This window comes from Auxenochlorella protothecoides (genome assembly GCF_000733215.1).
Source record: "Auxenochlorella protothecoides strain 0710 unplaced genomic scaffold scaffold108, whole genome shotgun sequence".
NCBI lineage: Eukaryota > Viridiplantae > Chlorophyta > Trebouxiophyceae > Chlorellales > Chlorellaceae > Auxenochlorella > Auxenochlorella protothecoides.
In genome coordinates this window covers 240,868-257,464 of record NW_011934241.1, presented here as the reverse complement: position 1 = coordinate 257,464, position 16,597 = coordinate 240,868, and the positions used below count along the sequence as shown (strand labels likewise).

Here is a 16,597-nt window from a genome sequence, read left to right as displayed (position 1 = left end):
CCCCTCCCCACCCCTCCACACACACACACTCCCCACGCACCTGCTCTGTAGTCGTCGTTGTCGCGCAGGACGGCCAGCTGGCGGTCCACCTGCTCCCCGCACATGGCCCTCGCCTTCTCGACCCCGCCTGGCTCGCGCAGCAGCGCGCGCACGCCCGTGCTGTGCCGCCGGCTGGAGTAGTAGGCGTCCTTGCGCTCGCGGTGCGCGCGACGCACCTCCGACACGCGCGCGTACGCCTCGTCCTGCAGCTCCTTCAGGCGCCTGCGCTCGGCCAGGATGGCCTCCACCTCCGCGTCCACGGCGCGCTCCGCCTCCCAGAAGCCGTCCAGCACCTCCTTCTGCGCGGCGCGCTCCTCGCGTAGCGCGCGCGCCTCCTCCTCCGCCTCCGCCAACGCGGCGCGCGCGCGCGCGGCGTCGGCCAGCAGTGCCGGGTCGCGCGCCGCGCCGGCGGCGGCCTCATACTCGGCCACGCGCGCGCGCTGGCCCGCCAGGCGCTTCAGCCCCGCCACCAGCCGCTTCTCCTCCGCCAGCGGGACCGACTCGTGCTGCAGGCGGTACTCCATCCCCGCCAGCCGCTCGTCCAGCTCCGCCACGCTCCACACCTCCAGCTCGGGGTACGACTCGCGAAGGCGGCGGGGGCCGGCGCCAGCAGAGCCGCGCGCCGCCTCGCGCAGGGGCGTCACCACCTCCATGCACGCATTGTACGCGTCGCGGCACAGCCGGTACGCCTCGCGCGCCGCCTGCGTGTCCTTACGCGCGTCATCCCGTGCAACCTGGCAGAAGAGGGGGGGGGGGGAGGGTCTTCCTTGCACGTGTGTGGGCTGGCGGCGCATCACACGGCGCAGCGTGACAGCCTGGTACGGACCCCTCCCAGGGAAGTGGTCCTGTGCCCAACAAGCATGCAGACCGACGCTCAGCGCCCACCTTCTTCACCGAGGCGCTTTCATTCAGGAGCTTGACTTGCTGCGTGTAGGCAGCCAGCTCCTGCTCGAGGGCAGCCAGGGCGGTGACCTCTGGGGGCTTGGGCACCCTCACGAGCCACAGCCTGTGTGTGTGAGGAGTAGAGCAGGTGCATGGGCGGGGTCCGCATGGGCATCCATGGCGCCCCCGGTGGGCGGCAGGGAGGAGGCAAGCACGTCGAAATGGAGTGGCAGGCAACGGCGCGCGCTGGGGCATGGCGCGGAGCGGTCGGCTCCGACGCAGTGGGTAGCAGCACGCGCTCCCCCGATCAGGGGCCTCAAGTGAGGCTACTGCCACGAAAACTCACCGGCGCGGTCCCCGCTCCACGGCGTGGACGGCCAGGGCGTCTGCGTGGCGCGTACCCCCGAGGGAATTGGTAGTGCTGCCTGTCGCACCCTCAGACTCTTCCAATGCATCCGTGTCCATTTCGGACACGTCCACTGCATCCGGCAACTTTGTTCTAGACAGATCCTGGGGCTCCGAGACCACCTCGAGCTCCCCCGAAGTGGGTGGGATCTGCGGCTCCACCTCCATCATTGGGAAAGACGAGCCCCGGTCAGCCTGCGTACTTGCTGAGAAGAGTTGTGCTTCAAGGGTCCGTGCACTAGTGATCCCACAGACGGAGTTAACAGAGGCATCTGAAGTTTGAGGCATCTCAGCTCGGATGGTACCACGGTACCGAGCTCCGCGATGATGGCTCACCAACTGCCTCTTTACACGACTGGGCAGGAACTGGGCACCGCCTTCCAAGCACGCACTCCCAATTGGAACACCCAGCATGATCCCTATGCATGGAACGGTCATGGCTGTATCCATCATGATGTCTGAACCTTGAGCTTGTTCTGACGAGTCGCCTTGCGCCCCTTCTTTCCCGGCGAAGTGAACGTCGGCAGCTTCTTCTCCAAGCGGGCTTGCAGCATGCTCCGACGCGCCTTCTTGGCGCCCTCCTTGTCCCCCGTCTGCCATGCGGGTCGGATTGGAAACGCGTTTGGCCAGGCATGAGCTCGGTGCACGTGGGGCAATTGTGATGAGAAATATCCTATTCCACCGTACAGCCCCATGACAGACCTTCTCCTTCAACTCTGCAACGAGTGTGAAGAGGGGCTCCAGGGCCGCCGCTGCAGCGCGCTGATGAGGCTCGCTGCCCACCTTCACCAAGGCCTGCATTTTGGAGGGGTGGGACGATGCTGAGATGGGCCTCGCGCCTGGCACAATCAGACTGCCACATGGCACGGCACCCCCTCTGGTCGATCGTACGCTGTGCCTCTGCATCGTCCCATTTTCTGATTTCCACCCACCTGCGCCTGGAGGAGGGCCTGGTTGGCGTAGTCCACGGCCGTGCCGGTCTCCCCCAGCTGGTCCAGCGCTTCGGCGGACGCCCTGTGCACGGACGGCAATGGGGCGGGGTAGTGCCAGGAGACGAGCTCAGATGGGGCTAGACAGGCAGCGAGCCGAGGCTTGTGATGTCCAGATGAAAGCTCTTTGCGGTGCCCAGGGCATGAGCCAGTTTCCCAGGCCTGCGTGCCTATGAAGTCACCTTCACTTTTGCTGTGACACGCCGCCCGCCCTCAAGCACGCCTCCACCCACCATGCCTCCCCAATCCATCCCCTTGGTCGCCTCCCTGCAGGCTGCCCACACTCCCCACACACAAAACACACAACCACAGCCGCCTCCCACGCACCTGAGCAAGAGCACCCGGTGCTGGACCATGGGCAGCTCGTAGGCCCTGAACCCGTCCAGGATCGCCAGCTGGTGGCGGTAGAGCAGCAGGGCCTCCTCAAGCCGCGACTGCCGCCGCGAGAAGCGCGCCAGCGCATCCAGGCACTGCACGAACACCATGCTCTGCCGGCCGTAGCCCTCGCCCGCCACCTGGATGGCTTCCTGCAGTAGCTGCTCGGCCTGCTCAGCCGCGCCGGCGGGGACCTCGGGTGGGGCCAGCAGGTCCGCAGCCTCCCACAGGCTCCTGATGGCCGACCGCCGCGCACTGTGCACCAGCTGCAGGATTCGGAGGGTGGTGGGCTGAGGGTCGCGGCAAATTGACTAGGGGTTGGATTGACGCTTGCAATGGCTGGCCTGGAGACCCCGGTGGCTGCAGGAATCGACGGGGTGTGGCCTCCCACCAAGGCCAGCACGATCAAAGCTCACCACACCCGCCCTCACCTCCAGCTGGTCCTGCTGCGCCGGCCGGGTCTTGCCGGCAGAGCCGTCCTCGCCCGCCACCGCGGCCGCCAGGGCGGCCCTCGTCACGCCGGCCGCCAGGGTCCGTGCCTCGGTGTCGGCCGCTAGACCGCAGAGCTGGCGCGCAGAGGTGACCAGGAGCGCCACGGCCTCGTCCTGAGGAAGACGGCAAGGAAAGTAGGGAAAATACTCTAGCCAAGCACAGAGAATCTGGCATTGTGGCAGTCAGCATCGAGCAGCCACACCATGGCAGGCTCTGGCAACTGCACGGTTTGCCCGACACTTGGCCCTGCCCACCTGCCTCCCCATCTTCAGGAGGATCTGCGACAGGTCGCGCCTGGCACGGTGCAGGGATGGGTTCAGCACATCCATCGACTCCTGCGGGAAATATGAGGCATGGTGGAGTGCTGGGGCGCTGGATCCTAGGACTGCTGCCAGGGGCAGGCATGCTATCACAACTTGCCATACCCTGACCCCATTCTTGGCCTGTTCTCTGTGGAGTTCTCGTGCGTCCTGTCGCCTCTAATTTCATCCACCCCTTGAAATATACTCGGTCCAGTGCACCCTTCACTCACCTCAGCGAGCCCAATGGCAGCCACGTACGCCGCTGCGGCCTCCTCCAGCCTGTCCTCGGAGCTCCAGGCCAGCCCAAAGAGGGTCATCGCTTGGCTCTGGCATGGCGGGGCGGGAGAAGGTTGGATCACATGAAGGAGGATGCATGCTTACACATGCAGCAGGGAACACCCGTCCCCCCTCCTCATTCCACTCCTTGCCATGGTCACCATCCCAGCTCCCACTCCTGCCCGCCCAAGTGCCAGATCTCCCCCGCCTCACTTTGGCGGCGGGACGCTCGGCCCTGCCAGCAGCAGCATAGGCGATGGCGGTGGCCTCCTTAGCCTCGCCCCAGCGTCGGCCATGCAGGAGCATGTTGGCGAGCAGCATGGCCGCGGAAGAAAGTACCTCGGGCCGCACTCCGCCCGCCAGGGCCAGCCGCAGCGCCACCTGTTGGGCCTTGATGGCGACATGCAGCGGTTTTCTGTCGTGGGGAGATGAGCAGGAGGATGGCAAGGCTGAGGAGGGGGTCCTGGGCATCCATGCAAAGATTTCAATGATGCGAGGGAGCAGCCAGGGAGACACGCAGGCTCGGCACCACTCCCTGTCCACGGCACGCACTGGGGGTCATCCAGGAGCTTGTCTGCCAGAGTGTTGGCCTGCTCGACTCGCTTCTCGGCAGCAGTGGCAGGGACTCCAGGCGCCGGAATATCCTCCAGCTTCAAGTCTGGGATCTCAACGTCCAGAGCAGCCTCAAAGGCCGCCTGATGTGCGCAGGGAGGGGATGCATCCTGGTGTGAGCGGATCGGGTGGTGGCAAGGTCTTCTCACGGAGGAGCCTGAGCTGCATGGATGTTTACAAGCATTCCCATCCCCACCATGCACAGTGATCGTCACCTGGGGGTTGGATACTTGCTTACGATCAGACGGGGGCACAATGCCAGTGGGAACGTCGAGCTCTCTGCCTAAAGCAATGCCCTCCTTGCTCGTCAAGATGTCGTCTTGCTCTGCCGCTGGCAGCAGCAGTGCCTCCTGGACTGGGTTGGCCGACTCAACGCCCGCGTCGCTGGATATCTCTGTGGCCCCATGGGCTTCAACTCCGTTTGCAGCTTTGGATTCCTCAGCTGCCGCGTCTTTGCTCCCGCCCTGCCTCCCACCAGCAGCTCTAGACTCGCCGCCAGCCCCACTCTCATCTGCAGCCAGATGCTCAACACCCTCGCCATCCTCACATGCAGCCAGGCTCTCCTCAGCCACTCCGCCTTCATCAGCCACCACAGCCTCATTCCTTGCTCCATTCTCGTCAGCCGCTACAGTCTCATCGGCCGGGACCAGGAGTCCGGCCTCTGGATTGGCAGGGTGGCGAGCATCGGGCCTAATGACCAGCTTCCTTACAGCATCGAGACCTTCCCCGTCCTTTGCTAAGGGCTGCAGCACCCCGTCCTCATTCTTGCTGGGGCTGGCAACCCCGAGAGGGGGCGAATGGTGCGCTGCCGGAGTCGGGGGTGCCAGAGGGGGTGCAGACGCACAATCCCGAGGGGTACAGGAGCCGGGATTGGCAGCCGGGACCGAGCCCTCCGAGTCTGGCTGGCGCACCTCAGGATCGCTGCTGGCATGGGACGGCGGCGGTGCTGACGCGGGCTCATTGAGAGCTGATGGCTCCAGGTCTGGGGCCTTTGGTGCAGCAGTTCCTTCCAGAGAAAATTCCGACTCCGAAGCGGGAATCAGAGGCTGCACAGGACCATTTTCCAGTTGGTCAGGAGCCCTGAGCTCGGCAAGGGTATTGGCCGCGGCAGTTCCAGCTGCACCTGAAAGTGCCTCAGCGGGGCCATCAGGTGAGGGTGGGAACACCCTCTGTGGCTCAGCGTACACTTCGGACTCCTTCTCTGGTTGTGAAGGAGCTGGCAAGTCCTTCTGGTGGCGAGGCACTCCGTTATCCTGGGGACGTGGCTTGCTGTTGCCTTCCACCACCTCCCGGCCCCTGTGCATGAGGAGGGAAGATCAGTGCTAGACTCGGGATGTGTTTGGGGTCTGATGAAAATTGCTGCAACTTGTGTAAGTCGATAATACATATTTCTGTCAAAATTAAAGAACGCGGGCAATCGCTCACGTCGCTGTGGGCTTCGAGTCGTGGGTTGCAGATGATCTCCGTCGCCTGACGAGGATGCCAGTAGCGATGGACGCACCCACTACGATAACAGCGGCCAGGGTCAGAGGGGTCCCGGTAGAGTTCATTGTCGGAATGGGCATGCTCTGCGAGGGCTTTGTGCGTGAAATGTACCGGCCCCTCTTGATGGGCATTGGCCCGCTCTGGCAGGGGCTCAGTACGGGAGCGCAGGGCAATTCGGCGCACTGCGCTGGGGATTGTAACTTATTCAGACCTTTCCAAAGAGAACATGAGAGCTCGGCTATGGCGCCTTTAGGTGGCTCCTGGCATTTTCTGAAGGTCATCTGTAATGTGTGCTTCTAGGTGTAGGATGTCTTGCCGCGCCACTGAGCGCGTCATGAGCGTCCAGGCTTGTTAAATCAGTTGCACTCGCTCCCCCAAGTGGGACATTCAGTGGCACGACCGCGATCTCAGTTTCAATGCAACTCCGTTAGATCCCTGATTTCGTGGAGGGCCGCGACATGAAGCTCGAGGCAATTCTGCTTCTCAGCGTAACCCTCTTCGTGTCTTCAGCCCATTCCCGGCAACTACTTGCAGATCCTCCAGGTTTGTGGGTTCAGATTATGCGTCCTCCTGGTTTGATTTCCTTATAGTGGCGGTATATTTGCCAATGTGCACTCCTGCAGCACCCAACCACCTCTCGCAGCAGCGACCAGGGTGGAGCGGGTGATCAATGACCTTGGGGTGAGAGCTACCGCACCGACACCAGAAGTGCTGACGGAGGTGGACCTGCTTAAAGCTCCATCCGTCGAGACTGGTGAACCCAGGATGCGGTCGGATGGTTTGCAACCCCAAGAGGCACCAGCAGCGGGACCAGCACAAGGTGGGAGGGCTGTCAGTGCAGAGTAGATGCTGACCAAAAATGCAAGTCCACTCCTCTATGCCCTGTTGTGTATGGCATAATGAGAGCTCCGCACCTTACCTCACACGCTCTAGAAGCTGGCGAGGATGTCAATGCAAGGGGCACATTCCCTGGCTTCTCTACACCGACTGGGTCGTATGCACCCACGGCCGAGCTGCTCCCTCATAACGCGAGCTCTGTCATGGTGACTGCTCAGCCACCGTCCCCACTGCTGCCGCGTCCAGCCGACCCCAACCGCCGGATACCAAACCCCCGGAACACGACACAGCTCAAGCCTCCGGGGAAGTCCCCCCCCCACCCCCCCCCAGTGGGCCAAGCCGAGATCGCTGACACGCTGTGGGATGACCATTCAGCGGAGGAGGAGGAGACTGACATGGAAAGCATTCTAGAAGATGACTTGCAGGCTAGGTGAGGGATTGCAGGTAGAGCAATCAACACAGGGCTTCTGGTACATGGAGGGCCATGGCATCGCTCCTGCTCCAGTCTGCTTGCGGGGTTGCCATGCATCAGGAGCTGAACGCCCTCACGACGCTGTTTTGAAACCCGGCCCGCGCAGGACTCCACTCAAGACGGTGGGAGACGGAGGCCTCCTCGCCCCATTCCTTCCCTATTCCAGGTGCTGGGTAGGGGCGGTCCTGGTCGTGCCAGCCAAGTATGTGCTGATGCAGCTTCTGTGTGGTGCATTCCTCTGTCACGCTCCCCAGCCCCTCCCTCGCCCTTTCCAGACGCTAAAAACCCTTCCCCCCCTTCAGTGTGATTGTTGTGGCTTTGGTGGCGCTGGCACTGGGAGCCGTCGTGGTGTTCTGGAGTAGGCGGCGTGCGCTCCAGCCGGCGCACCTGGCCTCTGTGGAGCTGGGCCCGAGGTACACGGAGGTCAAGGCCGGGGTCCAGACAACCCCGGTGAATTGGGAGACCAGCGACCGGGACTGGCAGGACGTGCCGGCTACTAGGAGCGGCGGCCCTAGCTCGAAAGCAAAGCCCCCCGCCGACTGGGACGACAAATGGTGAGAGAATGGGGCAGAAGGGCGCGAGGGCGATGTGCTGCCTGCCGCCAGCGCCCCCCTGTTTGCTTGTCTGGCGCTTGACCCGAGGGACGCGCTCAGGGTCAGCCAGCCTGACTGTTGCTCCCCGGAGCTCTGCCTACTTGGTGCTTGTTCAGGCTACCTAGAAGTATCATGCCATGCACGTCTCTGCAAGTTGTCAGCAAGGAGAGCGCGGTGTGTGTTTGTAATGGGTGTCCATCAGCAAAACGTGGTTTGTACCAGCAGGTCGAGGTGGTGGCATGCGTGTGCCTGCGTAAAGCAGGGGCACTGAGACGGAACGGGCCTCCGGTGTAATCAAGGTCCCTGCGGAAGGAACCTCGCGATACACTCTGCAAGCAGCATGGTGTGACATGCCAGGGACCGAACAACATTCGCTGCTGGGCCCATGGTCATCACTGCATAGACACCCCCTTCCCATCGTCAGCTTGCCAGCATCCTGGCACGGTCAACCCCTTCGCTGTCCAGGGCCTGTTGAAGGGCGCGCATGAATGCTGCAGCAGGGCAGGGACCCCTCTGGTCCCATGCCTGGCTGGCATGCGCCAGGAATGGCAGCTTCCTCAGGCTGCGCCCACTCAGTCCCTCCGCCAAGCGGGCGGTGTCCAGCAGAGATCTATGGGGGGGTCCGGAGACTCAACAGGCTCAGACACAGGCCCAAGCACAGCAATACCCATGCTGGTCCTCTGAACGACAGACATGGGCACAAGTTCCCAATAAATCAACTGATGGGGCCCAAGCACCTGGCCACATGATCTGCGAGGCCCTCCGCCCCGCCTTCGTCCATGACGGTCCCCAGCCGGAGTGCATGGGAGAAGCCTGGGATGCTGCCCATGTCCCGCACAATCCCGGCCCGATCAAGCTCCGACAGACAGGAGGCGAGGATGGCGTACCTGTGGCCAGTGGACACTCAGAAATTGCTATTCTGTGCGTGATGCTGCACCTGAACTGCCCTAGAAACCCACCCATCACACAGTCTTCAATGCAGCCTTGCCCTCACCGAGCCTCCAAATTTGGTGGGCCAATGTATGCCCTTATGTCAGCTCTGTCCACGAATGCCACATCAATTGCCTCTGCAGGGAATGCGCGGCATGAGTGCATGGGGAAGAGATGATCGTGGTGTGGGGGGTGGGATGCACCTCAGGCATGCCCTTGCCATGAACTTGTAGGTGAGCCCTGCTTGCCCTTCCCTGGCCCTTTCCAGCATTGGGGACATCCTGGAGCAGTCGGATATTGCCGCGGCCCAGTTTCCCTGCCACTGGTCACCAACATCACTGATGCTTCACTCCGTGCATGCACCCTCCAGACTGCTGACCCACCAGTGATGTTGCTGGTGGTGAGGACCATGACATTGGGGTGGCGCTTCAGGGCATCCAGCTGAGTCAGTATGGCATTGACCGCCCGGATGGCATCTGTGGGTTCGGACCCTCCCACTGCAGACTTCCTGCAGTCAGGGTGGCAGGGAGTGGTTGTGTCAGGGGGACACATGCGACGGCATACACCACAGAGTGCGTCCAAGCAGCAATGCTTCCACCCTTGTCCCAGATTGTTACAGCGATGTCACCCGGCCACCCCCACCCCCCTCACCCACGACCCATGCCAACCTGGCCGCAGTCAGGCTCTCCACCTCATCGATGAGGACAAACACCAGGCTGGAGGCATCCTCCACCACCTCCTGGATCTTGGCAAACAGGCGGCCGATGAGCTTGCCGGACTCGCTGAACCACTTGGAGAAGAGGGAATGGGCGTTTACCTCGATCAGGATGCCCTGGGAGAACCTGAAGGACCGGGGGGGTGCATAAGGCTGGGTCATGAGCTGGCTGCACGCAGGGAGACCATGGGTGCAGCCTGGGGGGCCCGCTGGCAGGTTTCCACCCTGTGCGCACAGGGGGCTGCTATCACACTGATCCTTGGCCCATCGCACGCATCGATGGATCGCTCCCTCCGGCCGAACCCGGTCCACCCCGGCCTCACTGCGGCATGAGGCGAATGGACAGCTTCTGGGCCAGGGCCTTGCAGAGCGAGGTCTTGCCCGTGCCCGGCGGACCGTGCAGGAGGACCACCCTGTTCCAGCTGATGAGGCCGGGGTCCACCCCCTGCATGGAAAAGCGCAGTGCTGAGGTGGCATAGCGCAGCAGGCGCTGCTTGATGCACGTCTCGTAGTACAGCGTCTCCCACTGCCCCTCAAACTCCTGCACATGTGGGTGGGCAGCCAGGCATGAGGTTGAGGTGGGGACAAGCTGGGCATTTGAGTTCGCATCTGGGATCCGCGGCAGGGATCAGGACACATGAGTGGTTGGTGTGCGGGGGGCCACAGGGCGGCTGCCGCCTGGTTTGCCATCAGGCTACATGGCTGGGAGATGGAAGCAGCTGCACCATGCGGGCCCACCTCATTTGGCAGGATCCATTCTCTATGGCTGGGGCAGCCCTCCTCCCCTTCATCGTCGCTGGCGGCCCCCTGTCTATCCAGCGCAAAGCAAGCCACCTGCATGGAAAGTGCATCCACTGGTCAGGGCCCGAGGTCATGACCACGCAAGCCCTTCCTCATGTTCAGAATCCCTCGAGATCAGCCCCATGTGTCCACCATGTACCTCCCATTCCACGTCCCATGAGAGCATGGGTCGACCCGCCAGGTCTGGGCGATCCTCCAAGTCCACTATGCAAACCCTGGCTGCATGCTCTGCCAGGAACGGTGCCATCTGTGGGTCCACGGTCAAGGGACCCTCGACGTATGTAACTTTGCTGAGAGACCCCAGGAATTGCATGAGGTGGTGCCTCGTCTCCTCCAGGGTCGCGCAGCTGTCGGCACGCAGGGCGCACTCGACATGGATCACCACTCGTGAGCATGCAGGCTCCCCTGGCCCGGTGGTGTCGGGGACAGTCATGAAAGACGATACTGAAACCGTTTACCCCTGAATAGTCGAAGTTACATGAGATGTTGGGTGCATAGTGTCTCATTAACATTTAATAGATCTCGCGACAGCCTGCTTGCAGCCATGCTTGAAATGTTCATCGGCGCGGGAACGATCGGAAGCGCGATCCCGGAGAAGGTGGTTCCTGGGAGCCTTCGCCATGCATCGGGACGGACCAACTGATCACAGGACAGGCAACTCGGTGGGATCTGGAGTATCACACTACTTCTCTGCGGTTCCTGAGCGCGACATTGTATATTGGAGTGTGCACACGGCTGGAAGTGGTGCGCTCTCGGCATCTACAGTCCCTTCCCTCTGGTGCGCAGCACCCATGGAGTCCCCTCGCAGTCAGGCGGGGCTGGGAATAAAGGCGTCTGAGGCCAACAAGAACACAAACTGGCTGGACTCGCCGGCTGCGTGGGTATACTACGTCGCCCTCCTCCTCCTGTCCTGGCTCTTGGTCTCCAGCTTCACCGACCCTGGCATCGCATGGACGTACGTCCACATCGCGCACGGCGTCCTCACCTACATCATATTCCACTGGGTGAAGGGATCCCCCATCGCGAACGACCAGGGCGTGTATGACAGGTGAGGGCAGTAGGGGGCCTGGCGATGCGACGGGGTAGACCAGCACTCAGCATGACACACCAGGGAGCTCCCAGACTATGTACAACGCCTCCAGAGTGCATGTGGTGGCTGCTGAGGCCATGACCCATCCCTCTTGTCTTCTCTCTTGCAGCCAAACCTTCTGGGAGCAGATCGACGACGGGCAGCAGTTCACACCGGCCCGGAAGTTTCTGACGGCGGTGCCCGTGGTCCTCTTCCTCCTGGCCTCCAATGGCACAGACTACAGACGGCAACCCCTCGGCGTCAACCTCATCGTCGTGATCGTGCTGGTGATCGCCAAGCTGGCCAGCATGCACCGCGTGCGCATCCTCGGCATAAACAAGTACTGAGGGGCCACTCCTTTTTCCTCTGGCTTGCATGACAATAAGAGAATACGACCCGACCTTGTCTTTTCTATTCCAAGGGATCTGTACTGTTAGACACTGGTAGACGGATAGGTCAAGAGGCTGTGATCGAGCTGCGGTACAGTGCGAGTGCTGCACCTGCCTATTGTGGTTGTCTATCTCAAGCTTGCCAGGCAACTGCAAGGAAGCCTTTTATGCCACACCACCTTAGTATATGGATAGTGAAACATGGGAAGTGCCTCTGAGAAGCATGGTCAGTTTGACATGCTCTCGATAAAATTCACATTGCGTGTGAGATAGTATGGCTTAGGCGCCCGATTTGAACAAGGCGCGATCGGATTAGAAAGATTCGCTCTTGACCCCGGCTAGAATTTGTGCATGTTATCCTATTATACACAAGTCCATCGCCCTCTTCCCACCGCCTTTCCGTCGGTCCCTATTCTGGTCGCAGCACACAATGGCAGCCCTTCAAGGTCTTTCTGTTGCCGCTGCTGCCACGCATGCCCCCCGATCTGCATTTGGGGCGGTGGTGACCTCCTCCCACTGCACCGTGGGTGCCCCGGCCCTGTCCGCAAGCCACTCCATGCGTGCTGGCGCCGGGCTCAGGGGTCGCCCCATGCGATCGCCTGTGGCCGGTCGACGGGCCATGCAGGTGCGGGAGGCATGCCACTGTGCCTTGGGCGCAGATCGAATCAGGGTTTCGGTCGACGGTATCTTCATGGATATGGCGCGCCAGCTCCGGCAGTTTCTCACGCCACACCCTCATTCCCCTTGCTGTATTGAAAGGTTATGGCGGTGAGGGATGGTGCCAAGCTGGATCGCCCCCTCCGCGTCGCTGTCATCGGTGGTGGACCCGCGGGAGCCTGCACCGCCGAGACTCTGGCTAAGGGTGGGGTGGAGACTTACCTCATCGAGCGGAAGATGGACAACTGCAAGGCAAGCATTTCTATGGTTGAATGTGACAGGATTTATTGGACGGAATGTGACTTCAATAAAGGGTAACTATTCCTCTTTCTTATGTGTTTGTGCAACTGTTCTGCACGATACGTACATGATCCGTCCCCCCTCTACCCTCCTCACCATGCAGCCATGCGGTGGCGCCATCCCCATCTGCATGGTCGACGAGTTCAGCCTGCCGCCTGAGATCATCGATCGCCGGGTGACCAAGATGAAGATGATCTCCCCCTCCAACCGTGAGGTGGATGTGGGCAAGACCCTGAACGACAAGGAGTGGATCGGCATGTGCCGGCGCGAGGTGAGGCGGGTTTGGGCAGAATCATCCCTGGTTGGTTGTGTCCTTCCAGACATGGAAGAGTCTGGCCCCACCCTGTCCTCACACACCTGCGTAGTAAAGCACTATCATCTCCCCTGCCACTGTGATTAGCTTGATCTGGAAGGAAGTACGGCAGCAAAGGGCCAAACCTTGCTCCACCTTGCCTCAAATTCGCCTCAACACCCTGCCACCCCCCTCGCCCTCTCTCTCCCAAGGTGCTGGACGACTACCTGCGCAACCGCGCCCAGGACCTGGGCGCCAACGTGATCAACGGCTTGTTCATGCGCATGGACCAGGCGCCCGGCGACGGCCCCTTCACCCTGCACTACAACAAGTACGATGGCGTGTCCAGGGTGGGCAAGCCCTCCACGCTGGAGGTGGACGCCGTCATCGGCGCGGACGGCGCCAACTCGCGCGTGGCCAAGGAGATCGGGGCCGGGGACTACGACTTTGCCATCGCCTTCCAGGAGCGCATCCGCATTCCCGAGGACAAGATGGAGTACTACAAGGACCTGGCCGAGATGTACGTGGGCGACGATGTCTCCCCCGACTTCTACGGCTGGGTGTTCCCCAAGTATGACCACGTGGCGGTGGGCACCGGCACCGTCGTGAACAAGACGGCCATCAAGCAGTACCAGCAGGCCACGCGCGACCGGTCCCGCGTGAAGACCGAGGGCGGGACCATCATCCGCGTGGAGGCGCACCCCATCCCCGAGCACCCGCGCCCGCGGCGCGTGAAGGGGCGCGTGGCGCTCGTCGGCGACGCGGCGGGGTACGTGACCAAGTGCTCGGGGGAGGGCATCTACTTTGCGGCCAAGTCGGGGCGCATGGCCGCCGAGGCCATCGTGCAGGCCTCGGCGCGTGGGCAGCGCATGGTTGGGGAGGCCGACCTCCGCGTCTACCTGGACAAGTGGGACAAGCAATACTGGGCCACCTACAAGGTGCTGGACATCCTGCAGAAGGTGTTCTACCGCAGCAACCCCGCGCGCGAGGCCTTTGTGGAGATGTGCGAGTCCGACTATGTCCAGAAGATGACCTTCGACTCCTACCTCTACAAGACAGGTGAGGGTGGGTGGGAATGGATCGTATGTTTGTTTGCTATGGTGGTGGGGTGTTTGCGGAAGCATGCCAAGGACTGCTGATGAGTCAGATTTGCAGCCGGTCCAGAGTGCAATCGCCAGACAGCCAATCGTCAGCATGTGCCCATGCTCGTACAGATCCTTAACGACCCCCCCCCCCCCCTTTCCCTCTCCCTCACTTCCTTGGACCCCGTCCCTCACACCTCCTTCCCTCACACCTCCCTCCCCCCCCCCATCGTATTGCAGTGGTGCCCGGCACGCCCCTGAATGACGTCAAGCTGCTGGTCCAGACCGTGGGCAGCCTGCTGCGCGGCAACGCGCTCAGGTCCGGGGAGGGGACCTCGGTGTCCTTTGGCAACCGCACAGCCTCCGAGAATGCCGCGGCGGTGTGAGGCGCCCCAGAGACCCAATTTGGGGCCCTGGTATAGAACCCTCGCTGTTAGCTGGATGAGGCCCCCCGCTCCTGCAGACCTGATTCTAGATCTGGAGGGACCCCTGCCTGGTGTGACCAAGGTCCACACGTCCCCCCAGCCTGGCTGCGGCGACCCTCCCCTCTCAACCCCGGGGCTGTTGGTTTACATTTTCTTTCCTACAGGACGGTCGTGCTCGGCAATTTTCCAAAGCGCCAGCACATCTCGGTGCTGCTGACCTGTGTGCACATGCCAGGCGTGCATGCTACCACTGGTACGGAAGTATTGTTGTATAAATCCAGGCCCACGCCTGCCGCCACTGTCGTCAAAGTAGGCACTCAGGCGACTAGCCAGGTAGCCTCAACAGGGGGCACCTGGTAGTGCTCGGCAGCGTGCAGCAGCCAGCCGGATGTCACAGAGGGCACCGCTGGCGGCAGGGTGGCGGGGCGGGGGGCGTCCCCCGCCAGGATGCACAGGCTGCACTCTGTCGGGCCAGTGAGCTGCGTCGCAAAGGGAAATGGGGCATGTGAGGAGTGAATTCCAGTCTAGGCCTCAAGGCTTCGGGTCTAAAGGTGTTCAGGCATGGTCTCCCACGCGGCCATGCACATACAACCTCCCGACAGCAGATTTCAGCGGCCCAGAGCCTTGGTCATCGCGTACTCCTCCATGCAGTACGCCGTCCCCCCTGGCAAAAGTCACGTGCGCTGCTACCACGGGGTCATAGCACCCCTCCGGCCCCCTCACCTCTGCGCCCAATGCACCGGCCAGCCTGCGCAGCGAGCCCAGATCTGCGGCGGAGGCGGCGCCGCCTTCGCGCCGCTCCACGCTCGCATCTGACTTCCGGGGCCGTGCGGTGCCGGACCCGGTCCTGGCGTGGATGTACAGTCTCTGCCCGGCCAGCAGCGTGGCGCCGTGCTCCCGGGCCGAGCGTGACCGCTCGGCCGCGGCGCGGAAGCGCTCGCCGACGGGGAACTGGCGCGCGGGTAGCCACTCGCCGGCGTCGAGGGACGCCGTGATCCACTGGGGGGTCACCAGCCAGGCGCCGTTGGCCACTGGCAGAGGGAGGTGGATTGGTTGGGCCTCCGGGGCGTGACTGAGCTATGGAGGGAGCAGCGCTCTCCCCTCCATCCGCCAGACCTCCACTTCCCGCAGCACACCCTGAAACCACTCACGTGCCAGCAGGAGTTTGATGGTGCGGCGTTCCCTGCCCAGAACCAGGTGCGTCGCGCCCGCCTCCCCCCGGCCGGAGGAACACAGTCGTATGCCACGCAGGCGCAGCGTGGCGGAGCGCGCCAGCTCGGCGACGTCCTTGTCGACTGCACGACGGTGTGGAGTGTTGATGGGAACTGCACAGGCAGTGCCATCACACAGCTCCTGCCTGGGATGCTTTCCACATGTACCCTGCAGAGGCTCAGGTCCCACTCCCCAGCACCACGCTCATCCTCAGTCCATTCTCCATTACAGCACCCATCATCACCCCTCACCCGAGGTCAGCGCCAGGAGGACCGGCTGTGGGTCCCTGGGTCCAGCTAGCTCCTCTGCCACCGGCACCTCAGCCGCAAGTTTGGCTCCCCTGGCCCGCCTGGCGCACGGCTGGGCGCCGGCAGCCGGCTCCTGGCGCACGACGCGCCCCGTGGTCTTCCGCGCTCTCTTGGCCACAGTCCTGCGTGATCTGGCGCCCTCCCTCGGGGCGTCCCAGGGCCGTTCCGCGGACCAGGGGCTCGGCCGCGGTCCCGGACTGGGCGCGCGCTGTGACGGCGTGGGCTGGGTCGACGGCGGGGTGGGCGCGGTGCCTTCTCCCTGGCTTCCGGGCGCGCAGACCCCCGGCAGCGGCACCTGGGGCGATGGCAGCCTTTCCACGCCGGGAATGGGGATGCCACCCAGCAGCGACCTGAAACCGAACATGAGGAGGGTTGCGGTGAGAGGAATATTGTGGTAAGGTGGAGTGGTCGTAGCGTGGCCAAGGACATTTCAGCTCCAAATCGTCGGTCATCCCACACTGGGAGTCAGCCGGCCCCCTGCACAGGCTCCTCGCACCGCACACCCGCGGGAGGATACCACCCCCAACAAACTCCCTGCACACCTCCTCCCGCTGTGCGGCCCTGGGGAGGGCAGCGCGGTCTTGAAGGGGGGCGTGGACTTGAGGAGGAGCACGGGCTTGTCGATGTGCCGCACCAGCTGCCGCACCGAGAAGCGCGG

At 62.8% G+C, this 16,597-nt stretch overlaps 7 protein-coding genes across 7 annotated transcripts in view; 2 read left to right on the top strand and 5 right to left on the bottom strand.

Moving 5' to 3' along the window:
- F751_0556 (hypothetical protein) overlaps nt 1-1,386 on the bottom strand; it is a gene marked incomplete at both ends in the record, with an annotated part of 3,518 nt that extends 2,132 nt beyond the window's left edge. Inside the window, 4 exons of the mRNA XM_011400123.1 lie at nt 41-383; nt 471-773; nt 925-1,045; nt 1,268-1,386. Coding sequence (XP_011398425.1) covers nt 41-383; nt 471-773; nt 925-1,045; nt 1,268-1,386 — 886 coding nt within the window. The remainder of the gene's footprint in view (nt 1-40; nt 384-470; nt 774-924; nt 1,046-1,267) is intronic.
- A 389-nt stretch (nt 1,387-1,775) lies between these two features.
- On the bottom strand, nt 1,776-4,985 carry F751_0555 (hypothetical protein; the record flags this gene model as incomplete). The annotated part of the gene is made up of 10 exons (XM_011400122.1): nt 1,776-1,919; nt 2,029-2,121; nt 2,259-2,340; nt 2,643-2,956; nt 3,107-3,295; nt 3,437-3,517; nt 3,715-3,810; nt 3,974-4,175; nt 4,313-4,455; nt 4,848-4,985. 10 exons carry the CDS (start codon nt 4,983-4,985, stop codon nt 1,776-1,778), a joined length of 1,482 nt encoding a protein of 493 aa, XP_011398424.1.
- Nucleotides 4,986-5,108: 123 nt separating this feature from the next.
- Nucleotides 5,109-5,333, bottom strand: F751_0554 (hypothetical protein; the record flags this gene model as incomplete). Its single annotated transcript, XM_011400121.1, has 1 exon — nt 5,109-5,333. The coding sequence occupies one exon, from the start codon at nt 5,331-5,333 to the stop codon at nt 5,109-5,111; it is 225 nt and encodes a 74-aa protein (XP_011398423.1).
- Nucleotides 5,334-8,474: 3,141 nt separating this feature from the next.
- On the bottom strand, nt 8,475-10,244 carry F751_0553 (Pachytene checkpoint protein 2-like protein; the record flags this gene model as incomplete). The annotated part of the gene is made up of 6 exons (XM_011400120.1): nt 8,475-8,646; nt 8,754-8,826; nt 9,073-9,197; nt 9,358-9,531; nt 9,728-9,945; nt 10,143-10,244. 6 exons carry the CDS (start codon nt 10,242-10,244, stop codon nt 8,475-8,477), a joined length of 864 nt encoding a protein of 287 aa, XP_011398422.1.
- Nucleotides 10,245-10,996: 752 nt separating this feature from the next.
- F751_0552 (Uncharacterized protein) lies at nt 10,997-11,621 on the top strand (the record flags this gene model as incomplete). Its single annotated transcript, XM_011400119.1, has 2 exons — nt 10,997-11,253; nt 11,405-11,621. 2 exons carry the CDS (start codon nt 10,997-10,999, stop codon nt 11,619-11,621), a joined length of 474 nt encoding a protein of 157 aa, XP_011398421.1.
- Nucleotides 11,622-12,093: 472 nt separating this feature from the next.
- F751_0551 (Geranylgeranyl diphosphate reductase, chloroplastic) lies at nt 12,094-14,380 on the top strand (the record flags this gene model as incomplete). The annotated part of the gene is made up of 5 exons (XM_011400118.1): nt 12,094-12,288; nt 12,423-12,587; nt 12,724-12,891; nt 13,125-13,971; nt 14,235-14,380. The coding sequence occupies 5 exons, from the start codon at nt 12,094-12,096 to the stop codon at nt 14,378-14,380; spliced, it is 1,521 nt and encodes a 506-aa protein (XP_011398420.1).
- Nucleotides 14,381-14,736: 356 nt separating this feature from the next.
- The window catches only part of F751_0550 (PAB-dependent poly(A)-specific ribonuclease subunit 2), a gene marked incomplete at both ends in the record, with an annotated part of 10,589 nt that continues 8,728 nt past the window's right edge, over nt 14,737-16,597 (bottom strand). The window contains 5 exons of the mRNA XM_011400117.1: nt 14,737-14,898; nt 15,143-15,450; nt 15,571-15,714; nt 15,883-16,289; nt 16,482-16,576. Of these exons, the coding sequence (XP_011398419.1) occupies nt 14,737-14,898; nt 15,143-15,450; nt 15,571-15,714; nt 15,883-16,289; nt 16,482-16,576 (1,116 nt within the window). The remainder of the gene's footprint in view (nt 14,899-15,142; nt 15,451-15,570; nt 15,715-15,882; nt 16,290-16,481; nt 16,577-16,597) is intronic.